Raw genomic sequence first — 26,413 nt, 5'->3', positions numbered from 1 at the left:
GGATGTTCAGTTTAGGTCAATTCCCAAAAGTGCCGGTTATATGGGAAGAGAGGGGGGGCCATTGAAACCCCTTCTACAGACCGCATTAGGTGGAAATGGAAAAACTATAAAAACCCTTGGGACAAGTGAGCATGTACCGTGAAAAATTAGAGATACGAAGTTACAATAAAAGTAGAGTGATGCTGTCATTAGGGGTATTACCGGGACAGTGACACCCAAGGAATGTCATCATTCAAACCATTAATATTGGTGTGAAGTTTGAATACCCATCGTTGTTCAAGTCTGAACAGTGAGTGAAAGGAATCGTTAACAAATCTGGGGGACTCCAAGATCACCCAGCGTAAGTCATCTGGTCTATGTGGTATTTCCCAAAAGTGGGCACATAATTTCATAGTGACACGTCCACATCTGATGTTGCTTCTGTTCATTAATCCGTATTTTAACGGGTCTGGAGGTCATCCCAATATACCGAAGACCACAAGGACATGTAATCATGTAGATGCAGTTCTTGGTATTGCAATTGGTGTGTCTCGTCGGGTTCCATCGACCTATCGGAGCCAAGTCGAGTGTCTTGACCTGGCAAGTCAAAGAACAAACATTGCACTGTCCACAGGGATAATGCCCTGCCACCGGAGGAAGATTCCAGAGTGTCTACTGTTTCTGGACTGTGTTTCTGGGACGTGTGTGTATTATCAAGTCCTTAATGTTCTGTGATCGTTTGAAAGCAAATAAAGGTCTAGGGATTGCATACCCTCCGCTAGAAAGGATAGTCCATCTCTTCATAATGAGACTTTTGATCTTATTTGATAGAGGAGTGAAGGTAGTCACACATGTCAACATCTTATTGGTGTCCCTGGTATTTGGTGAGAGTAAGGCTTCACGATTATTATTCCTCGATCTTTTGCGGGCACGTTTGACAATGTCCTGGGGATAGTTGCGTGCTAACAGTTCAGTTTGAAGGTCGTTGGCTTGTGTATTGTATACATGTGTTGAACTGCAATTTCGTCGTAATCTCAAGAATTGGCCAAATGGCAAGTTATCGCGTAAAGATTTAGAGTGATGACTATCATATGTCAAAATGCTATTACGATCAGTAGGTTTGTGATATGTACTAGTGGTTAGTTTGCCATTCTGAATAGTGATCAATAAATCCAAGAAACTAATCTCCTTGGTCGACACTGTAGATGTAAATTTCAAAAAGGGATTGAGATTATTCACCCAATCTGTGAAAATTGCAGCAGTAGTGAGGGAACCGTGCCATTGAAGAGGTTTTACTTCAAACCGGTTCTGGACATAACTTCTTTTGTAGTAGATAAGCTTTGAACAGGCATAATCCTCGCCTCCACTCCTGCCACAGAATAAAAAGGTTCCTAGTAAACATGAAGGAAAGTTTCAATTCTATTATGGATACCGAGGCAAGGATTATTCCCACTCAAGACTTTAGAGAGACCTCTTTTGTTTTTTTCCTTCCCGAACGCCTGACTATTGATACATTTCTCAAAGGGACAAGAACAAGGTCTAAGTATCTGACTTCTTGATTTCTGTAATTTCTGCAATTTGTCAGAGTTCCGTTGACTTTATGAGTTTCAAACTGATATTTTGTTACAGTTATAATGTTTTTTTTTTTTTATTGAGCTGTTTATTCCTGTGATTGGTTTGTGACTGTTTGTAATGGCTGGATGATGGTTTATGGCTTTTTTTTGGGTTTATCCTCATGCTCTGATGAGACTAAAGGCGAGTGAGAGAGAAAAGGAAGGATGCTCCTGTTGCATTCAAGAAAGAGGATGTTACGTGGGGGATTTACACACATATATACAGGATTCTGCACGCTCATTGGTTGTTTATTTGTGTAGTTCTTTCCCTAATACTGTTGGCAAAGTTAGTTTGTGTTTTTGCTAATGTTGAAAGCTGCTGGAAGTGTATTAAAGGAAGAAAGCAAGGCATAATCCTCGCCTCTTTGTCCTTAATAGAATTGAAACTTTCCTTCATGTTTACAAGGACATTTTTCATTATTTGTCTAGTTCTGGTGACATTATGAGCACTGCTCTCAATCCCACTATGGGCCTCCTTCCGAGTAGCCTATTATTTGGTGTGGGGATAGTAGTGGGCCAGATTTTCTGATTCGGTTCAGTATTCCCACACCAAATACCAGGCATTAAAACCCTTCGATCCCGTAAAGGTTAATAACATGCTAACCTGGGAATACTGAGTCTCTTTGCGCATGTCATTCCTAATTCCAGGCCCAATAACTGACTCCTTACCACAGCCATTTACCACCTGTTTTGAACAGATGACATGGCACTGAGGGATCTACTACAGGTCAGGCCTAGGAGTCAGGATGCGGTGCAGAGAGAGTACGCCAGGGCATGGCCAGTGTGGGCATCTCTCCACCATTAGTGCAGAAAGTGGGGTGGTTGGGGGCCACAGCCACTAAACAGAGGCATCCGTTGGTTTTTATGGGTGCGGACTAACAGCTAGCAAAACTCTGTCAGATGTTTCCAGACCGGAAATTACCAGGTCTGGAAACAACAGGCCACTTGCAGTTGCCTTAGCAGTATGCCCCTCAGGAATACCGCTCTGGGCAATTCCTAATAAAGCCATCCTTCTCAAACCTCTTCTCCTTTTCTGGCCTTACAACCTATCTTTTTATTCTTCCACATAGTTTCAGTCTGTACATTCTGTTATACTCCTGTATTCTACCACTGTACTCTCTTTTGGACCACTGTTTTCTGGTAGCATCTATTTGTGTAGTATTTCTTCAGTTTCATTGAAAGGAGGGTTCCTGCTCCACATTGTTGTTTTTATCTTGTGAACCGCACTGACATCTTGTCTCGGGTGAGTTGCTGTTTATAAAAATAGAAAAATGTGAGATAAATAAATACATAAAATATATTTTAGCTTCTCTACTCACCTAAGGTTTTATATTGGTAAGTTTCTGGTTTGAACAAGTGGTGGTTATCCTTTTGCCTATGATGTTCTGAATGTAAAAGTGATATTAGTGTATGTGATAAGGATTACTCCTTATCTTGGCCTGGAATCAGTAACAGTGTTTAGGGTAGTTTAGAAATTATGTGGTCTCCTTGGGTTTTTTGTAGCACTCCAGTGGAAGTCAATCTAGTCCCACCGCTGCCTTGTTGGAGATATTCTCAAGGCATTTTAGTCTCTTTACTTGCCTCGGTAGCTCACCACTTAACTATGTAATCATTTAGTTGGATTTTATTTCTCTTTGTGTATGTTTCTCTTTTCTTCTTCTTTTGGTTCTCTGATATTTGCATATGGATTCATTGCATTCTCTAAAAGGTCACAATTGTGTATTCATGAGCTGTCTTTGGGCTTTGTTCACTTGGGCAGAAAGTCAAGGTCCACACATGAGCACTGACCTCAGTGAGCAAAAACAAGCCTTTAACTTACACCAGAATCCATATTTCCAACTGCAGTTTGCTCTCTGTGTTCTGGCTTCTCCTTTCACACAGAGTGAAACCACTTCTTCCTTCCTATCGCTGCTGTTCCCAGAGTTCCTCACCTCTTTCAGCAGCCACACATCCTCAAGGAGGAGAGCTCTTTTTTTAGGAAACTTTTGATCGATATTCACACTTTACAAAACAAACAGTAAGGAATTGCAATTCTACAATCAGATCAATATGATGCCAAGCATCCCCACTCTTCATAAGGCCTGGTAGTGATCGCGTCCCCATCACCAACTCCCTGGCCGTGACCTATTCTTAGGTTGCATGATGGGACTCAATGGGGAAGGGGACAGTTCCGAGCACAAGGTCATTGTAGGCTTTCCTTTCCATGTACACTTCTTTCTACTGAGCCCTGCTCCTTGTCCTGGTTGGAGCCCTCTATTTAACACACCGGGCAGTGCACATTTATTTTGTTCCATTGCATATTACAGCAGCATAAATTCTCAGGATCCTAGGTTTGGCCCTAACCTTTAAGAAAACAGTGCCATGCAGAGTGCCTTTTGGCTAGTGCCACTATATGTTTTCAAATAGGATTCCAACATGTCTGCAGGATGGATGTCAATGTAATAACACTTTCTATGTTGATACCCCACACTGTTTATCCTGAGATCCAACTTTGCTTCCTTGGCTCAAATGTTTACCATACATCAGGAGTGAATGGAACCCCTGGAATGGTCTCCCAGATCATAAATATTTTAAGATCTCTGCAGTTCTTCTTCTTATGATTCAGATGTGAAACTCTGTCCTCCCTTTCAGAGGGAGAACAGTGGCCTTTTTATGTTTGATCTCTATCCGTGAGTGCAAGAGAACACTCGTTTCTTCATGATAATACAGGCATCTTCAACTTCCAAAAGTTTTCTTTCAGATTCTGCTGTATGTGAGGGAAGAAGATCTTCATTGATGATCCTACATACAGCAATAAAATACTGTCTTCACTTGGATTATAATCCCATGAAATGTCACAAGTCCACATTTTTTTAGCTAAAAGCCTACGAGATCAAGAAATGAGGTGATTTTCATCTTCCAGGCTACTTTCTAAGATTAGTTATTTGTTAAGATTTTGCTAAAGAGTTTCTGCCCAATGATATAAGAAACACTAGCAACTTAAGGCATAGCTACTTTTATTGGAATATAAACATTTTTGAAACTTTCCAAACATGCATCTATTTGCCCTGACAGTTTTTGATCGACTACTGCCATTGACTCTAGGCTGGTAGAATAGTACTTCAAACTCTCTTTGACTCTGTCATGCTTTGACATTGACCTATTAGCTAGGGAAACAACATTCACATAGCATTTTACAGATTACAGCCCTGATTGTGAGGGAGAAGTTAATTTATTTATAGAAGAGTTAATTTATTTGCAGCAGCTGCAGAGGGACATGGGTTACTGTAGGTTTCAAAGGGCAATGCAGAGAATGTCATATCTTCATTGTAATCTTTCATAAGGATAGCGACATATGTAGTACTGTATGTTGTACTTTGCTATCTTGCTTGCTTAGGATGAGAATCTTTATCTACCTCAGGCCAAGTCAGGGTTTGGGCAAGTGTCTTACCTCAGTCCACTGCATTTATGAAAGAAAAAACAAATCACATGTACCACTTACATTTTTCACTTTGGAGACATTTATCCTGAGTGGGCATTTTGATGAATTGCAAAATTATGCAAATAAACCTGAGAAAGAATAACTCATTTTGCTTAGCTGCAGAGAAGGAACCCACATACTAGCCTGACGATGATGCTTTTGGCAAGGAAGTCCTGTATTCACACTTCATGTTTCTTCTAAAAGACTGTCTCACCAGGAGGAGTCAGAAAGGCTTAAACCCCGTTCCAAACTCAGAAGAATATGTTACACTTAGCATTGCGGGACTAAGCTGATTACCTTTATAACTTAACTCCCTAGAAAGTTTTATGGAAAAATACATTGCGAGGAAGTTCACCTTTTTGCGTTGTTCCACTTTGTTTTTGTTCTGGACAGTTCATGTTTTTGACCTCTGGGTTCGGTGAAGCACTCCTTTGAAGGCCTCTGTTAGACATGCTCTGCTTAAAAGGACAACTGTTTTAATCTAAAACTGTTACATTAGTAAATTAGTTATATGTGTGCAATGCTTTACGCAGTTGCACAAAGTGGAATAGAAGGAAATTTTTTCCCAGTGGGACCTGAATTGTAACATGCTCTTTAAATGTGCATGGTTCCTGTAGCAAGGCTGCTGACTGTTGATAGTGTAAAACCTGAATTTAAACTTGCATCAAAAGTGTTACTTTGAACTGGATAGCCAAATGTACAGGTTTTTGAAATCCTGTATGAATACGAGCAGTCTGATTTTCATTACCTGAGGTTCTTTGACTATATTTAAAACATTAAATACAGTCTATCTAGGCACAGCTGTAGTGCTGAGCAAAGGGAATTTATATACCAAGCCTGTCTCCAGTCATTTACACCTACGTTTCATACTTGGCCTCAGTACGAAGGCAGGGGAGAGGCAGTGCTTAATTTGTGAAAGAATGAGTGTAGGTGTGGAAGCTCTGCTCAGAAGGCAGCAGCAGGTGCATTTATACATTGGTGCGTCTAATACTAAAGCTGGTAGTTTTTAATCCACTAACAGGCACTCCTTGACCCCTTTTCTCAGTCTGCTTTCTGTTTGTGACTGTTTTGCCGTCATTCTCTTCCTTTGTCTTTCCAGTCTCTGTGTTAAACCTCTCTTGTGCTCGGTTAATATCTGATGCAGAAAAAAACAGTGCCAATCCCCAAACATAAGTGCCATTGTCCTCCACTGGCAACCACCAGCTCAAATTAAGCACTACAGAGGCTTCACCTTTCGTGAGTCAGACACCTCCCCCTACTGAGCAATGGTAATATATATACAGTGAGCTCCAAAAACAGTGTATGTGCGCTAACCTGCTATGTATGATTTTTATAATTTACTATCTATTTCAGTACATAATATGTGCACTCATGGAATACCACACTTAATAAAGCATGGATTTCACTATATAGCACTTACATTATTTATACTTGACTGGTTTCATACAAATTGGTTTGAGTCTTATACCGTCAATGAATAATGCTAGACCGATTCCAAGGAAGGGCCTGAGGATGGATTTGGAAAACCACTCCAGGAAAAGCCTTGACTCAAAATCTTCCTCAGGTTCCACCTTGTAAAGAAATTACTGTGTTTATAGTTATTCAAAATGTCTGTAACATATATTAAGTAAAGAGTCCAAAGGTGCTTCACATCCAGCTTGGGCTATCTGTTTCCTGTTCACATAAGGTGCTACCATGTTCTTTCACTGCTCCTCAAGCTTTAATCATCTCTCTGTTTTGAGGGTAGATCTGAGGATTTCTGGTAAATCCTGACTTTCCTAAAATCTAAATTGGATAGTATTAGGTTGATTATGAGGTTGACAGCATTCTACACTCATAAATACCAATATCAATCTTGTCGCTTGTAGATTATTTAAGATGATGGTATCTCTTATGAACTGTTAAATAATCTGAAATTTTATTCACGTCAGTAATCCCTTTTTCTGAAAAGAAGGGAAATTGAGGCAATCATAAGTTAAAATAAAGTTGCCAGAAATACCCCATGCAATGTAAAATTGTTGATAAAGGAATAGAATCTCTAAATGCTCTAGTATCCAGAAAAAAACAAAATAATATAGACCGAAACAAGCATCTCTGAGGTAATACCCAGTGAAATAAGTATTAACTTTTGTCAGGTTTTCAGTAAATCACGCTACCATGCAAATGATCTTTAGTCAGATCCATTAAATATATAATATGAATATTACTAATGGATTTCCTAAATGCTAGCTGTGTTTGCCCTTGAAGGATCATCGGTGAGTACCTGTACTCTAAGTCTTGAATGAGGTCTAGATTGGCTTCTACTTCTTGTCTGTGCTACAAAAGAAGGTGTCAAATCCAAACCTGTCCTCTCAGATGGCGTTAGAACGCCTAACAAAGTTGTAACTTAAATGATCACAGTGTAAATGTAATTGCTTGTGCTACAGACTCAGCAATTTTGAGGTATTTGAAGAAAATTCAGCAGTGGCTTCTTAATGCTGTCACTTTAACATTTTTCTGTTTTACAGTTCGAAGACATCCATTACCTGAAAATAGGATAAAAAACTACATGTTCCAGTTATGCAAATCTCTTGATCACATACACAGGTAACATTTGATTTTCACATTTCAATACTTTAATGTACTTAAAGAAATCTTTTTGTACTAGCTTTTACTTAAGGTGGGGATTGTAGATAGTGTTGCACTTCCAGATGTTATGAAATCTGCAAAACATAGATATAATCCTTTAAAAAAAGAGTTGTTCATGAATCCACATATTTATATTTTACAGAAATGGTATTTTTCACCGTGATGTGAAGCCAGAAAATATTTTAATTAAGGTGAGCACAATTTTAGCAGTCTTGGAGACTAAAAGTGGTAGACATCAAAACGGTTCATCATATTTGTTTCTAATACCAAATGTACATTTTAAAAGACTCAGATTTCATCCAAGTGATGACTTTTCTAATTCACCATTACATCAGGTCTTTTTTTAATATTCTCTGTAAAAGAAAGCACAACACTTTGGAGAACCTAAAAAGTCTAACAGATGTTGAATGTAAAAATAGCCACAATCTAGGTAAATTATTGCATGGCAATTGCCATTTCAATGGACCAGACCTTCTGCCCTCATTCATTTTGAGCGTAGAATGCTAAAATCTATATATTCTGAGCACGTTGTATATAGAGTTTTCTCAATACAAGTGATAGAAGCAAGAGCACATGTTCAATATTGTTCCTTAAATTAAACTAAATAACAAGCAGGAGGCAGGTTTGACCTTGAAGACTAGATATGTAAGGCACAAACAAGCACTAACTCCACTACTTTTTCAAAAGCACACTTTGTGGTGCAGTCTTCCAAATGAGGCTACACTTGCTACACAGTGCATAAGATGTGCATTTGAAAGACACTAAAATGGCTTTGGTGCATTAGAAATAAAGGAAACTTAGCAGTCATGTAAACAATAAGGTACTCTTCAGAACAGTATGGAAATTACATTACATTCAGTGCAAAATGTGTCAGCATATGTTAAGGTATGCAGATAGAGTGAAAGTGTTAAGGCACAGAAACATGTAAATTTACTTTCTTATTTAATTTTTTCATTGTTAGGATTTCATTGGTATTGTTAACCACACCAATACATAATATAGACAGATAAAAAGATTGCTGTGGTTTCTTCACAGGCAACTTAGGATTCAAACATTGATTTTAGAGATATTAAATAGACACAGGTGGAACGTATTTTATCAGAATCGACATTTCTACTAACCTATGTTGTAATTATGGTAAGTGTAGAACATAAGAGGCTGAATTGAACATCAGGACGATTTAAGACGAAATAGTTGAACAAATCAGAAATTGGAAATCAAAAAGATTTATAAAGCGGATGGGTACTCGTAGAGTTTCTCTGCGCTATGCAAACTAGAAACCGACCTGAGCAAGAGCTAGCCTACTAATAGGCAGCTTGAAACTGCCAAGCTTTAATCCATCAATAAATCAAATATTTTTCAAGCACACTACTCACCCATAGGGTCTCAAGGCGCCTAGGGATATGTCCTCTGGTTCAGCCGCAGAGACAGGTCTTGAGGTCCTTCCTGAATTGAGGTAGCAATGGTGACTGTCTCAGGTGAAGAGGTAAGGTGTCCCAACCTTTTCCTGTCAGGGAGGTGAAAGATCTTCCTCCAGCCGAGGACTTATATATGCAGGGTACGTTGGCGAGCGACTGCTGGGATGAGTGGAGAGGTCTGGAAGGGAAGTATCAGGTGATGCAGTGGTTGAGGTAGCTGGGTCAGAATAGGCACGGCCTTTGTGAAGATGTTGTATTTTTAATCGTTGAAGCACCCGATAATGAAGTGGTCCTGGAAATATCGCTTGGATTGAAGAAGCGAGAAGTCCCACCAGACGGGCTAACGACCTGGGAGAGATGTGAGGGAGGGATAGTGAATTACGAATTTCCTTTTTTATGAGATTGACTTTGTGCTGAGGAAGTTGAAAAATAGAGCGGGTAGTGTCTATCAAGAAACCCAGAAATTCCAGTTGCTGAGCTGGAACAAGGGCAGATGTCTGGACATTGATGAGAAAACCTAAACGAAGGAGAAGGTTTTGACAAAGATGTAACTGAGAAAAAAGAATATTTTTGTTTTGGGCCATAATAAGGAAGTCGTCTAGATAAAGAATCAGAGGCACTCCATGGGCCCTGAGGACAGCTGCCACCGGTTTGAGAATTTTGGTGAAACACCAAGGAGCTGAAGATGGACCAAATGGAAGAACTTTGTAATGATAGATAGAATCTCCCTATTGAAATTGGAGAAATGCTCTGTGGGAAGGATGAATTGGGACAGTAATATAGGTGTCCTGAAGGTCTAGTCTGACCAACCGATTGTCTTGAAGTAAAATATCTCTGAGATGTAAAATGGTCTCCATTTTGAAATGGTGGTAGACCACAAAGTTGTTGAAACTTTTGAGGTTCAAGACGAGATGAAACTTTTGGTTTTATTTTTCTGAACCAGAAAAATGGTCCTGAGAAAACCTGAAGAGTCGACATGGACAGGTTCTATGGCCTGTATGATGAGAATAGATTGTATCTCGTTGTGGATGAGTTGTTGTTGATCGTGAGAAAAAAGTAAGGGGTATGGAATTCGATTGGAGGTTGGTAAAATTCTGCGGTAACCCTAAATAGACTGAATCACCTATGGATCTGTTGTTAGAGAAAACAATGAATCTTTGAACACAGCCAATCTGCCTCCTACAGGAGGAAGGCCAGAACTGAAAATACTTAACTGAAAATTGCTCTCCTTTATTTGAATATCCTCTGAATATCCTCTGGACTGGTGTCCTCTGGCCCGGCGGGGATAAAATTGAGGCTTGAATCCTGAATAGGTGTCAATTTGGTTCTGTTCGTTGAAGGAGCCTCTGTTGGGTATTGACCCCCTGGAGCAGTGGCAGGCAAAGTGACCCAGACTTAAAAAATATATATATTTAGGGAAAGTTGGGCTTTGTCCATAGTGGCAAAAGTAGACACATATTTGCCTAATTCCTTTATAAAGAAGTCACTAAACAATAACCCTTTGGCCAGTGGACTTTTTTAGTGGAGGCTAAAGAACCAAGTTTAGGGTCAGTTTTGAGCAGAAGACTTTTTCTTCTCTCTCTCTCTCTCTCATGAGAGAGAGAGAGAGATATGTGCATTGGGGTTGCCCAAAATGCAAAGTGCACAGTGGCCCATTTGGAAAGCGTAACAGGATCTATCACAGTGCCGTCCATCTTGGCATCTTCTGCCAGATCCAGTATTCTGGTGAGAGGACCCACCAAGTCCAACAGTCTATCTTGGCAATTGGAACAGGCTCTGTCCACTCCTTTTTTAGGGTCCTTGCCGAATTTGATGAAAAACATAAGCATATGCGGGTCAATAACTGGAGTAGCCATGATGTCATTAGGCAAAGAGGGACGGGGGCATTCAGATTTAAGTTTATTTATAGTAGCTTTATCCATGGCAATGCGGAAATAAAAAGAAATATAGTCTGAAACATGATCCTCGGGAAACCATTCCTTTGAATTGGGATGAATCATAAATGAGGGATCAAACATGGGTTCACCTAAGGGATCAACTAAATCCTGAGACACTGGGTGAGCAACACCACTGTCATGAGGGAACATTTTCTGCCTTTTCTCCAGAGGCCCACATACAATGGATTATGTGAAGGGGAGAAGAAAGGGGGCCTGGTTTTGAAACCTCTCGGGTAGGAGGACCAATTTTGATAGAAATGCTTTTAGAGGACCCAGTAGAGGTAGCCGCACGCATCTTGCCTTTGGTAACAGGCAATCCATTGGAAGAAATCAACTTAGAAATAGAGCCTTCTAAGTTTTTTTTTAATGTGCAACATAGAAACAGAGACAGCCTGCTGGACTGAGTCTTTAATAAAAGACTTTAAGTTATACTTAAATACTTGTGATTCTTCCTCCTCAGACATTGTAGATAATAATATAAATTATCTTATATGAAGAAACAACACAACTGAAAATGAAATAAAATTTAAATTCTCAATATAAATCAAAAAACGCAATTTAAGGGTTAATTTCTCTCAGGGACTGTAGGGGGAGCTGTTAAGAAGAAGAGGGCATGAAAAAAGAAGCTAAAACTCCTACCACATTATAGGAGGTAGGCAGGGAGTTAAAGAAGCCACCTCTGGGGTTGTTACAATACTGAATGGCTACGTGCCGGAAAAAACTCTGACCTGAGCGAGAAACCTTGAAAAGCAACCACGCATGCAAGCGGTTGTGGTCAGACCAGCGCTACAGAAGCAAACAGCTGAGCGGCATGTCTTGCAACAGCAGAATGACGATCGTTATGATGTGTGCCTGAACTAAGGAAGAACACCAGAGCGTGCGACTGCAAGTGCTAGAAAGGTGAAATGAGAATTGAATAAAACCAGCAAATGTCCATAAACAGTAAATATGAATTTATATTAACATGAAAAATGGAGAAAGTGAAAAAATATATAGTTATGTTGACTTAGAGAAGCAACAATAGAGGACTTGTTCGCAGTCAACATAAGTATTATTATATTCAACTTCCTATTGGTTGTTCCTTTGTGATATAATTTTGTAGTTCTAACGTTGTTTTTTCTGGGAAACGTAGTTCTTGCTTGGCTGCTGTGCGAATAAAAGCAAGAAAAGACTGCATAAAATGAGCCTTCAGTCTTGTAATAAAATCCAGATGCTGAGGTATTTAACCCTCACCATTTGAGAAGGAACCCAGGGGTGAAGCACTGCACATTCTCTGATAGAGGAAACACCTGTGATTTTCTCCAGTTATTGATGATCCCCGATAGTGCCCCAAATTATGTGTATTCTCTCAGGATATCATAAAGGCAGCTTCCTGGTTCCCTAGGATAAAGCATCCTATCGCCTGAATATAGCAATATAAGAATATGGCGGGATGTATATCTTAATACATGTTGTGCATAATGTTGATGTAGTTTAAACACCAATGGCTCCACAGCTAGGGCAAACAAAACTAGGTACAAGAGGCATCTTTATCTTGTGCCTTTTGAAATTGCCAGTGGTGAGGACAAGACTCTGTTTATACGAATCCTCACTGTTGCTGGGTTGTATAGTATTTTTTCCACTCCAAGAATGTGCTTCAGAGGCCCATCATACGACAAAGAACAAATAGCTCCATTATACAGAGTGAAAGACTTTGGTGGGGCTCACTAGTTCCCTGAAGCCTGGATCAAGCTCTTGCATTAAAGCTAACAGTGTGTGGGGGTTGTGTGCTGTAGAGGACCCGGCTACAAACCCTGATTGCTCAGGTCACACCAGGATGGGGAGTAGGAGTTTGAGATGATTAGCAACTAGTGGTGCAGATAGTTAAGCTTCAAGAGCTTGAACTTAACACTTGTTTAATCCTGGCAATGTGCCCCAGAGCTGCATCACAGTTCTAGTCTGAGAACTCACAGTCCAAATTCCCACTTTGCCTTCAGATTGCTCAAGTTTCAACTGATTGTTCCGTGAATAGATCTTTATTAAGTTGTTACCAGTCTTTGGGAGGCCCTCAGAATGTGACGTATGCATGGTACCACATTGGTCTCAAGTTCTGGTTGTGCAATCCCCATGACCATTTAGGTACTAGGGATGCATAAGTCAGAAGTTGATCCACCAATACACCACAGTCTGTTGTGATTACAAATAAATTGCAGAGCACTCAAGTGTTGATACCTGTATAAAATCTGCACCCTTCCAGAAATGTAAATATGCTGTTATGATAGCACACTCCTTAAAAACTTCATGTTGCTGCATATCTTCCTAATGGATTTTTTCTTCGACTTCAAGTCATTCTTAGTTCTTGTCCAGTCGGTTAACCTGATTCTCTGATCGAGTAAGTCCAGAGGCATTTCTTCTAAATGATGTCCATATATGACATACTAAGTCAGTATTGCCTGCAGTGGTGCTCATATCTTTTAAAAGTTACAAACAGACCTTTTCCATCTGGGTCATGTTGGCAATCTGGGCATGAATCCTCCCATCGAGAGATGCAGAAAATGTTGAATGTTGGACTCCTGTAGACGAGAAACTCCTGTTTGGCTTTGGGTACTTTGTTTTGTGTTACTTTGGAACTCTCCAGTCCATCTCATGGCTACACCCTAAAGTTACTGGGGACAGCCACTGAAAGGCTGCTAAACCATTTAGTAGTATTCAGTGAAACCGGAAGCCAGCTCCACCCTTATGTCCCACTCCAGTTTATTGCTAAGTTGCATGGAGCTGAATCGTCAAGGGGACTCTGAATTATTCAGGTGTGCATCTTAGTACTCCTCTGCACTTGCTCCCTTGGAAGCACCACATTTCAGTTGGTACCTCGACCACTCAGGATTGCCATGAGCTCTGCTTAGACCGGCTCAGGCTCCTCAAGCACTGGTTTGGAATTTCTTGGTGGTGATAGAACATTGTTTATAACCTGGAAAGGCAAGAGTTATATAAAAAATGCAACTGGCGAGTACCCCTTTCATGCACTCTTCTGCCTCATGATTAAGGTCGGTTTGGAGAAAAGTATGTTGAGACAAGGTTTATAGCATTAGAAAACTGCCACAAGTTCCATTTAACTTGCCTGGCGACATATAAAAGTTGGGTAACTCTACCTATGTTTTAAAAAATTATATTATTGAGTTTCATAAAATACATACTGAACTTTGAGCAGTGCAAGTTCTCAAGTACATTGCCGGAGATGTATCATAATCACGTGGCATTGTAAGTAGTAACAATTGCAACAAAGGGCAGAGGCCCTTAGTGAGTCTCCCAGGGTACAGTGCATTACTTAATCCAAGTCATTAAGTCAGGTACATGCTAAAAATACACCAGACACACTTGGCTGTCATATCAATAACACATTAACACAGAGGCCATCAAACTTTACCCCTCACTACTGGATCCTGCTTCAGAGCTGGAAGAGTTCTCATTGTTAAAGTTATCGAGGAGGAGCCTCCATGCTGCTAGCACATCTATAGCACGTTCATCTGTGCGAGTTAGGCGCATGTAGCCCTCCTCAGCCACTCCCCATTCAAGGAGATCCCGCAGCCACACAGCCATCACTGGCGACCTAGGACCCATCCAGCCAATGGTCACTCTCCTTTTGGCCAATAAGAGAGCAAGTTGGGCAAGCCTGTACAACAGTTTCCGCCCTTTGTTTTTTTGTTTTTTACCACACCTAGGAGACAAGCCATCGGGGTCAGAGGGATCACTATACCGGTGACTCTTGTAATCCTAGGAATCACTTCCATCCAAAATCCCTGGATCCCAGCACAGTCGCAGGCTAGATGCAAGAATGTAGCCCTCAACTCTGCATCGTGCACATCTGGCCTCTTTAGAAGGGTCAATCATGTTCAGGCGACTGGGGCTCGTGTAAATATAGTGCAGAAAATTAAAATGCAGCAATTTCAATCTGGATTGCAGGACACTGTCTGCACTAGTTTAGAAGCATACACCCAATCTGCACCTGTGATGGGTATTTCTAGTTCCCTCTCCTAGCTCCTACGCACTACAAAGGGAGCATTCACCATTTCTTTGCGGAGAACCTTATAAAATACGGTGATCAAGTGCCTCCCCTGCCCCCATTGAATTAGACCACCTAGTACTCTAGAGGGATGTGGCGCAGATTACATAGGTGCCTGTTTTTCTTCTGTCAAACCTGTGTCTCAGTTCTTCCACCGGTATTACGTGTCCATAGCATTGGGTCAAGCTCACTGTCTCCATGTAACTTGGGCATGCAGAGTCTGTTTGTGCTTAGTACAGGTTTTATAAGCACTATATTCTTCAAGTACCCTCTACGATTTCAACCGTTTGCACTGGTATTAAATGTTTTAAATGTACATAAAATGGTTATTTTGCCATTTTTAGAGGTGTATAATGTGGTCTTGATTAATTTCTTGTGCTTTTTGACGTGAATACTGTCTGCATCATACATTCTATTTCTTTGTACGTTCATGTCATTAGTGATGTCATTAGTCATGTAATATGTGATATCATCAGTGTTGTTGTCAATGATGTCATGATCAGAGCATGGCATAATTCTCAGTTGTTAGTTGCACAGTTATTTGTAACTGGCCCATTTCAGTGTTTTATAGGTTTAATGAACAGAACAAACCATAACTTACCCTTAAATTTTTATCACTGAATTTCTGTGATTTTATAGTGATTTACTGCCTCCACCTCCTGTGCACCATGGCGTATGTCATTTGGCCATGCACTGCAGAGGTTAGATACATCTGGACCAGTGCCTAAGCATTTGTGAGTCCAACCAACCACTGGGGTTAGGTACAGGGCCCAAAGGTCCTTGCCTACAGTTATCCCACTGTGTTCCTAAGCACCATCTGTGCACAGTTGTTACCTGTGTGTAGCACTCATTGCTAGCGGTGCTGACCTGAGCGCCAGTCTAGGCACAACCTATCTTGCGCCCACCTCCACTCGTGCACAGCCTTCACCCTGTGCAGTTGTGTTTAGGCATAGGGCCTCGCATTTGGTAGTGGTTATAACATATATACCCTTATATATCAACACATTTCCCCATAAACACAGAATGAACCAAACGTTGTCAGAACCTCACAGGGACAGAAGTACCTCAACGAAAAGCAACGGGCCGTGACTCCAAAGCAAGAACGTTGGTAATAGGGTACCTTTAACTATCATCGCGTTCAGAGTCCTTTGTTGATGTTGTTTGTTTTCCTTCGGTTTAAATGTATGCATAATGGAGCAGTATATGTGACCTGTGATCAAGGAGCTAGTTCTCCGAAATGCGCCAGGATTGTTTAAACACGTTCCTGCTTGGAGTCACGGCCCGTTGCTTTTCGTCGAGGGACTGCTGTCCCTGTGAGGTTCTGACAACGTTTGATGTGTGTACGAGGGGTCGCTGCCCTGCTGTGATTCACCGTGAAGTAAGTGGCTGGATCGAAGGCGAAGTTGCAGCATATAAATAAATATATATATATTTTTCAATTAGTTTTCAAAACAAATGGGTTTTGGACAACTGATATTTTTATGTTTATGTAAAGAGAATAAATAAGAAAACAGAAGTGCGGACTGAAAATGTTCTAATATGTTTTTAATGGAAAACAAGATTCTGAGTAGAACCTTTTTGTTTGTACCTTTTAATCATGTTTTTATTGTTATTCTTTTTGCTTTTTGGTCTTTCACTTTAAAAAAAGAAAAAAAAACATTTTCAGCAGCACATCACTGCATATTAACTTTATGCGAAAAAATATCCTGGTACTTATGCTCCAGGACGAAAAGGAGTGTTAAAATTCTTAAAGTGCCCGTCTCTCATCTGGAAGATAGATTAAGGTATCCCCAAACTTCGAGAAGCAGCCACTATTATCCATTTGACTTGTTCTGTAGCCTAGGATATGCCAATTATAGCACATGGTGCTTTCTCTTCTAATGCAGCCCCTCCATGAACAATCTGTGGTCTTAGATTTCTGCTTATATACATTCACCTTCAATTTAGTCATACAATAAACCTTCAATTTTGTATCACATTTCTCAAACTCTAATTAATTAAGAAATTCAGTTTTTTAAAAATACTTGATATGTTGTTATCAAGTATTTTTTTTAATTCTATGTATTTAGTTTCTCTAACGTTATATGAACTCCTTTCTTCTTTTAGATAAATATTAATTTCAGTCCTTTGAGTGCACCAATGCATTTCTCACGCATCTACGGGTCGTTCATTTGGGGGACCTTTCTTCAATTATTACATTCCAATAATGCTGTAAAAGAAAACTTCAGTACATTTTGATCCATATAGGAGGTTGCATTTAGCAAAGCAAACATTATTGGTTGATGTTTTGTTCGTGAGATAAACTGTAGGGGATACATGAACCCATCCTTTTGTCTCAATGTCCTATGTGGGTGCCATCTTGAAAAATGAACTGTAAAGATAAACGTAAAAAAGTCCTTTTTCTTTGTAATGTGTGGGTAAGAGTGCAGTGTCATTGCTATCTTTGCACTATGAATTCTCTATGGATTAACAATTTGAAAGTATTTATTTGTGTTTACATTATGTGCTCTGTGCGGATGCCGTCTTGGTAGGATAAGTGTCTAAAAAGGATGCAAGTTCTCTCTTTCAGGTTAACGCTAGGGATATTGTGATCAACGTGGATATATAGAAACGTATCTGAAGATATCCAAATGGTAAATGTTATAAACAGAGAAGTACACGGATGTTACAACAGTTAAATTTTGATACCCAATGCCATTGGTATAACAGCGCCTAAAGGATATGTGATGCCAAGCAAAGTGACAGGAGAGCCAAATAAGACAAGCATTTTCAATGCAATAGGCCTTGCATTTGTGAGAGTTAGAGCTATTGGCTATGTAAATGACAATGGGCCTGATTACAACTTTGGAGGAGGTGTTAATCCGTCCCAAAAGTGACGGTAAAGTGACGGATATACCACCAGCCGTATTACGAGTCCATTATATCCAATGGAACTCGTAATACGGCTGGTGGTATATCCGTCACATTTGGGACGGATTAAGACCTCCCCCAAAGTTGTAATCAGGCCCAATATCTTTTATCTGTGTGTTTAGGTTTGGAATGTCTATTGAAGCAGAGCATACCAGCATCTGCAATTAAGGCACACGTTCCTAACGAAAGTAATGTGCACATTTCATGAAATATGTGATGCAGCTCTTGTTCAAACGGTACATTGCTGCTTTCGCAGGAGCCCTTGGCCTTGCGTCTCACTTGTACCACCAACGTGCCTTATGCATAGCGCACTGCAAGACATTGTCCTTATCAATAGAGTGCAATACTAGCGCGTAGAACCATTTTGCGTTATACTCATTCAATTTTCTTCCCTAAGATGAAAGGCAAAGCCTGCGCCTTGTGCAGCAGGCGAGCAAATTCTGTAAATGGTGAGTAAATTTACAAAGCAGCGTGAAAGCGTATTCAGAATTTGTAACCATGCGGTCTATTTTTAATTTGCCAACACTGACTTTATGACAGATAAAAGGCAGAGTTGACGCGGCTCGCTCACAGATCTTGCTCCGGGGCCATGAACTTGCCTAGTTATTCTGTGACTATCTCAAATGTATATTTTGAACCAGCAATGATCTAGGACACAACACTGTCTAAAATACAGAACACACCAGACTGGGCTCAGTGCAAGTACAAATTATCACCTACACAGCAGTTTCTTTCGGGGTCTCAGTAAAAATTAGTTTTAAAAGCTGTGGTAACCTTTTACGAAGCGGTAACATTTTGACATCAGCCATAAGCTGGCACAATGTAAGTTTGATCTTACAGTGCATAGTAGCGAGGGCACAAATGCGCTGGTGAGAGAAAGAAGAAACATGGCAGCATTTGACTGAAAACAAAAGCACCACAAGTAAAATAGTTAAAATAAATTTAAAAAAAATACTAAATAACAGTGTTAACATACCAGTAACAAATAGAACGACGGGCTGGAGGTGGTGGTGTGTGCGGCCGCCATACTTACAGATAAAGTGAAGCGTGCTACACTGCAGCTATTACAAAAAAAAAGAGTTCACCTCAACACCACATGAAGAAGACAAGCGGAAGGAAACTGGTGGAGCGGTGTTCCTCTGCGGAAAAACTGAAGTGAAATTTCACTGCATGAACCACTTGGAGGCAGCAAAGAAGAGCAACACTGGACTAAACCAATGGTAAGCAGCAGGCGAGAGCAAAGTCCTTTATTCAGTACAACAGGTCTTCCAGACTGCGCATGCGCGCTGCCTAGGCTTGACCTAACAATGACGACCTCTAGGAGATTTACAAATGTTTTGAGTTGCAGACATCTATTTTCCTTACAATATGAACAGATTAATGGTCTTATTTACTTCAACCACAATGCAAAATTTATTGTATATTTGTTTGAACTAAGGAGTACTATGTTGCACAGGTAAACTGTAAAGACTATTTTGTTTTACGATGTAGCATTCACTCAATTTGAGAGGACTTCTGTCTTTGATTATCTCACCTAAATACTTTCTCTAGCTTATGATTCTACAGAAGTGTGTTTTGAAGTCTGGTGAACTCATAAGGTGAGGAGCAGAAATTAAAACAAAAACATTGTTTGTGTCTTTGTTTTTCTTTGAAACCACTACTACCTGAATTAACATTTCAACCGCAGATTTCTTCTTGGCTTATATGCACGTGCAACAAGTCATGCAGAATATCTTGATGTATGAAATACGACATCTAGTTTAACATTTTATCACTTTTACTAAATCAATGTGCAATCTAGATTTTAGCGAATGTTTTGCCAAAATGTTTTTTCAAACGATTTTTTCAAGAGGAACTTAAAAATATCTATTCATAAAAAAGTTACAAAGTGTTTAGAATAAACCAGCCTCTGTAAATATACAAAGGTAGAATTGATTTAAAAAAGGTTTAGAAAAGGGACTCCAACTACAGCAACAATGGAAAGTAAAGGCACAACTGGAAGCTTATGATTGGTTTATCAAGCATCAGCATTGTAATTGTGAAATTGACAGTCCAGGTGGCGCTTATCTGGTATCAAAATCTATGCTTCAGTGTATATCTTTTGAAACAATTAAAAAAATTGCATTCTGTGGTGCAGAATGACTGGTGCATTTACGTTTTTTAGTCTATACAGTACAACATACGGACAGAGCTTCAAGTTGCTGTTACAGAAGTCTGATGGTGATGGAGAAGAAAACTGGTAGAAAGCAAACACCCCGGTTTGCTGTCATTTCATGAAGACAATTAAAATAGGATTTTCTCTTAGTCATCATCTTGTTCGTATTATAAAGGCCACATTCTGTGGCACAAGGAGGTGACACTTTCAGGTGGCACAAAAAAAGGTGCACATTGTCAAGCTTATAATACAGTTGTCATTATCTGTTGCACACAATAGTGGCAATATTCTGTGGAATCTTATGGATGTATTTTCGGAAACAGTACTATGGGCATATCCTGACAAAGTGATGGCATATGCTGTGTCATAATACACTGAATATGTTGGGCAACACATCACTTTTTCTATATTCTACAATTGCCCCTCTCAATACATGTTGTTAATATTGGATATGTTTTATGAGAACGTTCACATTAGTTCAGATCGGCAATCATTGAGGCAAATGCATCAAACACAACCCTTGTATTTTAAATCAAAGTAAACAACATTGCCACTTCAAAACAAATCACAGCTACATACGTGATCTGAAAGCTATGAGACAAAGAGTGGGAGTTCTTTGGAGAACATTTACCCCATACTTCTTTGCATCCGCTATCTAGAATGTGAAATACGCTGCTATATCTGTGAGCTACCTCATCAACTGCAATCGAGGATAATCTGTTTCAACTGAGTTTGAGCGTAGTATGAGTTGACTACTAACACTGTACTGGCCATTTAGATGGGGCATGATGCAAAAAGAACAGCGCAGCTCTAGAAACTGAGAGAGATCCTGATAAGGAAATGAGGTGAGAGTTCCTTAACCTGGAAAGCAGACGAGCAGCAGAGAAAGGAACATGTTTTAGCTGTCGATACTCTCTAAAAATGAGCCTTTTGAAACAAATAATACTTCATATTTTGATTTAAAAAAATGAACTGCATAACTGTACTGAATGTATAATGGAACCTAACCACCTCACCAATGAATACCATAAAACATAATGAAGTGTATTTTCTTTTAGGGTGAATGCATTCTATCTAAAAATAAAATTGCACAGCCCTGGAAACCAGGGAAGATAGTTTTAGGGAGATGTGAAATTTCCTTAAACTGGAAAAAAGCCGGACTGTTCCCATGAGGAACAGGGCCAAGACTGATTTGCATATGGCTGGGTCCAAACTGAGCTGGCATGGTGAGCAAAAGAACCATGGATTAAACCCAGATCTGTGACTGGGGGTGAGTGTTTGCATTGTTCAGCACTCCATCCATCATCCTTTTGTGTTGCTAAAGTTGCCCTAAGTGGGAGGGGTATGCCCAGACGTGGGTCCCTTGCTCACTGTGCCACTAGATTCAAGCTAGCCTGGCTGATGAAGGGTGATATCCTGAAACCAGTCCCAGGATGCTTGTTTCCGGTCCAGGGAGGACCTGGCCTGGCAGTTCAGGCTGGACTGTTCCCATGAGGAACAGGGTCAAGACTGATTTGCATATGGCTGGGTCCAAACTGGGGTGGCATGGTGAGCAAAAGAATGGATTAAACCCAGATCTGTGACTGGGGGGGTGGGGGGGAGTGTTTGCATTGTTCAGCACTCCGTCCATCATCCTTTTGTGTTGCTGCCGTGTAAAGGAACAGCCCTGAGCTGGTGCTGTCAAAGAGACCAAATGGTGAAGAGTCGCCATTTTAAATAAAGGAACCAAGAAATGGAAGAATCTGATGGACACAATGGTACAGGGACATATGCACAAAGCCTGGTGTGTGCGATTTTCTGTATCACTAACCCAATGGACGAATCAGCCATTTAAATACTTTAACATGTGTGAGCACATGAAGATTCATGATGCTACGGATCTACTGACATACATCATAAAGTATTAGGGACAAATGTAGCATATGCCATTCTAACGCAGTGCGTGAAAAATGCTTTTCTGACACCACTCTTTAATAAGTTGGTGGGTGCAGGACATACTTTTTAATATCGGGGTTGGGGAGGGGGCATTTGCTAGAGAAAGCTCGCTTGTTCATTTCAGAAGACCAGAAGAGAATCAGAACGTCAGAGAAAATCATAAAACTCACCAGTTTCAAAATATATTCCCTAAGTAATGAGCCAGAGGGTGCTTTGTTTTCACCCTGCCGTATTGAAGGAGCGCCCAGATGTAGCTGCATGCTAACACTACAGAAGAATAAACATACAGATGCCTTCAGTGTAGTATTAATACCTGCAGCAGTTAATCGATGCACTTTTGCAGAAGCCGTAGATATCGTCTCCTCAGTTTAAAAAATGTATTTCAGGAAACCTATTAAGAATAATACAAATGGGTATCGAATTGCAAAAATCAACAACGTTTTAGAAAATGTTCGAGTCAGTTGGAAAATAAATGCAGCTTTTTGTGTTGCTGGTGAAAACCCAGGATAAGTTGAAGGTAGGCCTCTCATCCCACAAATCCAAGAAACAACTGTTTGGTTGCTCAGGCCTTAGCTTTTCCAGGGTTAGTGCACTTCATCATTGTCTGAACACAATTCACACTCTGCAGGGCTCTTTGTAAGCTTAGTGTGAGAGGACAATATATGAGGGCAGACATCAACTGCAGGAGAGGAGTGACCACCAGTTCACTGCCCCGAAGGCAGAGAAAGGTGAGAAGCTGTGCTCCTCCCTTGTGTCCACTAAAACTTATCCAACAGATGGGATCCTGACAACATCTATAATTAAGGCCTGGCCTTCGCATCATTGTGCAAGGATTCTGCAGGTTCTTAGCAAGGAAACACAATGACTCCCTCCCCTCCAACCAGGAGCTAAGACGATGACAGGCACAAATACCAAACAATAAACAGCGGTTCTAGATTCCAATTCCATAAAGCAAATTCCATATTTAATTATATTCTCTATTTATTATATTTGTGAAAAAATATTATTCAATAAAGGACACAACACAACAACCATCAGCAACAGGGAACTACAGCAGTGACCAACAGAAAAAATAGCACTCATCTCCTGGCTGGCGGATTCAAACACTGTAAACTTTAGATAAGCTTTGCCAGTTGTAAGTGAATGTGTTTGTCCTGTGGTGGTGCCCGTTTTGTGAAAAGTTTTACGCTGTATATTCAGGTTATGAGTGAGGGGCGACAAAAGTAATATGCTGGCTGAAAAAAACATATGTAACAACATCCTGGAAAAAGCGAACACTCATAGAGCACGTTATCAGAGAGCAAGAAAATGCTCTGCAAATGAAAAGAAAAGCCTTGCTGAACACGAGCAGGAAACCAAGAAAAAAAGTCTCCCAAAGAACAGATAAACATGACAGAGCATAATTATACAGTAATTAGTTCCTGCTCTCAAAGAGGAAAGGGAGGGACAAAGAGGTGTGACTGACCATTAGCAAGCAAGGCTTTTTAAATGACACTGAACCGAACAAATGAAATGGCTTTAAGCCCACAGTATAGTATACTAAAAGTACACTAGAGGCAGTACGCTTACACTCAACCTATAAACAACTTGTTTGGACCCAAATTGTCAAACATGAAAGGAATATCAATATATGTTTGTGGTACATGAGGTTACCTACCTAATTATTCTTGTTTTTCACTGTGCTTGTTGATGAATGTGGTAGCATCCTGATGATCCATGAATATGTGTACTTTGACATTTATTTTGAAACGCCTTCTCAGTGGATAGAGCATTGCATATTCAGTGATCTGTTGTTGCAGCTTTCTTTTTTCAATAATAAACTTAGTTGAGCTTCCAGGACTCCTTTTGTTTGATCTGGATACATAGCTAGTTTCTCCCTTTCTTCTTGTCCTCGCCAAAGCAAGAATCGTATCCCTTTCTCAATAATTGAAAAGCTTATAGGTTGCTGTGGGGTGCCAAGCATGGCCAAGGGGCTAACATGCAATGAGCCCACTCGATCACAACACTGGGGATAATTTCTCTCCTCCAGATATGGAAATCAGTATTTTTTTTCTGTGACGTCATCCTCTTTCTTCATTGCTGTTTATTACAGGACACCAGTAATTTGTATGTAGCATCTACAGGATCTCAATTCCAAGTCTTCCTTTTCTTTTTAATCTGTTCAGGTTCATTCAGCATATTTTTCTTTGCCTTGGTCACTGCTGTTAATGTATCTTCTGATATCGGTATACCAAGTTCGACAGCAACTAAGTGTTGTTCATGACCTTCCAGCTTCTCATGCAAGGAGTCCAGTCTTTGGGTTAAAGCATCTATTTTGTTATAAATTTTCGTGAGGCTGCCTTTCATTGTCAACAGCAGTGCCTGGAGGCTTTTGTCACCATTGGAGTTGAGGTAGATCAGATGCTATATTTGTTTCCGGTTTACAAAGTTTAGCATGAGTCATTTTTCTTTGTTCAGAAGACAATTTACCTTGTTTTGGTTTTTCTTTTCTAGAACTCTTCTGTATATGTCTAAGTTGTCGGACTGATGACAATACCCAGTGTTTGTCTTGCATACCTTTCTTAAGGCCAGTCACTTGTTTAGTGGAGCATGATGGAAATCTGCTTACATAATGTCTTTCTGTCTTTGTGGCTCAGTCAGTGTAACTTATGTATTTTATCATGATATTTAGCGTTACTGTGCATCCACTGTTACAGTGTTCAATCATCGCTGCATCACACATTAATCAGCTCAGGCAATTCATGCTGCATGACTCCTGTTTCAATGAAATGTTTGAGTTTCCTAAATCCAGTTTCTATTGATGGCACTGCCACCATATCTGGTAAGTGTGGGCCTGAAAGTAGATATATCGTTCTGTGTATATTGTATTCAGTTAAATGTGGCTGGGTCTATATCGTTTCCAATTTTGCACTGTGCGTCCACCCCCCGCTCCCTCACAACTCTGTCGGGCATATGGAGATATTCTGCACCAAGTAAGGGAGCGTGGTGCTGTCTGTCCCCGCTGCTGAGTTGGCTTTCTTCTTTGAAATGCTTCTCCAATCACCCAGCCGCTGCAACTGCCATAGTGCCTGGCTACTTCCTGTCACTCAAGCATGGTGTTGGGAAGGGCCCTGCAGCAGGTCTAAGTTCCTCCAGCCACTCTCCAGATTCTGCAGGATTTTTAGGTTAGGAGCGGGGATCTGTGCACTGAATGTGGGAGGCTTTTTAGTGAGTCATCCGCGGCCGCCTTCGTTTGGCTCCCTAGCCACACCCCCACCTGCCTAGATATGATGCTAACTAGCATTGCCTAACCATATATATCTAAGAAATTCACTGAAAAAACAAAGGTTACGAGGACGTTATAGTTAGGTTCACGTTTTACCGACACAAAACCATAGAAATTTAGCAGTTATACTTATACTTATGTTAAGAAACTATAACTTGTGACCTAAAGTTACTTTCTGACACAAGTTATGGTTGTATTAATTATGGTTATGGCAGTACAACTATACATGCCAGCAGACCCGATTCAGGCAGGAGACTACCAATGTTTTTAAGCCCAAATGGGTTTTATTTTATCTGTCTCCTGCCTAAACTCCCCTCTTTTTCAATATAAGTCAATGGGGAAAATCAATTCCCCAGGTTTGTTTTCAAAATCTCCTTCTTACCAAGGTCAAAAAGTTGAAAAGCATGGTACATTGGATCGTGGAGGGCAGGAGGAATTGGGTAGGGGCATAGTAGGGACATGGACTTGGATAACAGAGAGCAGGAGGGAGATGGGCAGGGGCATCAAACTGACCTTACAGGGCTAGCATCAGAAGATGCAGCAGCACTATACACTCACAGGGCAAGCGGCACGGCAGTACAACACAACTAACCATGGAAAGCAGTAGGGAGGGGACAGGGCCGTGCACATGGACAACAGAGAACAGAGGTAAAAGGGGCAAGGGCATCAAGCTGACCATACCGGAGAGACAGGAGTGACAGTTGCAGCATTATGGACTATGAAGGGCAGGAGGGAGGGGACAGGGGCGACAATGGACCAGACAAGGCAGGAGTGAGGGGCCTGCACAGAAACAGCAAGCTGACCATGGAGGGCAGACAGGATGTGCACTGGAAGCATAAGCACACCACGGAGGGCAACAGTTAGACTATAATGGCATACCCACAGACAACATAAGGAAGGTGGGAGGGGGGCAAGGGCAGCAAGCTGACCACACAGGGCAGGCGGGAGGTACTGACCATGCAAGGCAAGCGGGAGGGTTGGTATCCGCACAACAGCCATGGTGGGCGAGAGAGAGGGGGCAGAGGCATGCACAAAGGACCATGGAGAACAGAAGGGAGGGGTAGGGGCTGGACA

The 26,413-nt window shown here is 40.6% G+C and overlaps 1 protein-coding gene across 2 annotated transcripts in view; it reads left to right on the top strand.

Annotated features, from left to right (window-relative positions):
• Window positions 1-26,413, top strand: part of MOK (MOK protein kinase) — a 401,862-nt gene that overhangs the window by 187,036 nt on the left and 188,413 nt on the right. For both annotated transcript variants that reach the window (XM_069208354.1, XM_069208353.1), the window contains exons 5-6: window positions 7,560-7,638; window positions 7,823-7,871. In XM_069208354.1, coding sequence (XP_069064455.1) covers window positions 7,560-7,638; window positions 7,823-7,871 — 128 coding nt within the window. The remainder of the gene's footprint in view (window positions 1-7,559; window positions 7,639-7,822; window positions 7,872-26,413) is intronic.

Source organism: Pleurodeles waltl, chromosome 9, assembly GCF_031143425.1.
Source record: "Pleurodeles waltl isolate 20211129_DDA chromosome 9, aPleWal1.hap1.20221129, whole genome shotgun sequence".
In the NCBI taxonomy this organism is placed as follows: domain Eukaryota; kingdom Metazoa; phylum Chordata; class Amphibia; order Caudata; family Salamandridae; genus Pleurodeles; species Pleurodeles waltl.
The sequence above is the reverse complement of the archived record's forward strand: the minus strand, read 5'-3'. Positions and strand labels throughout refer to the sequence as shown.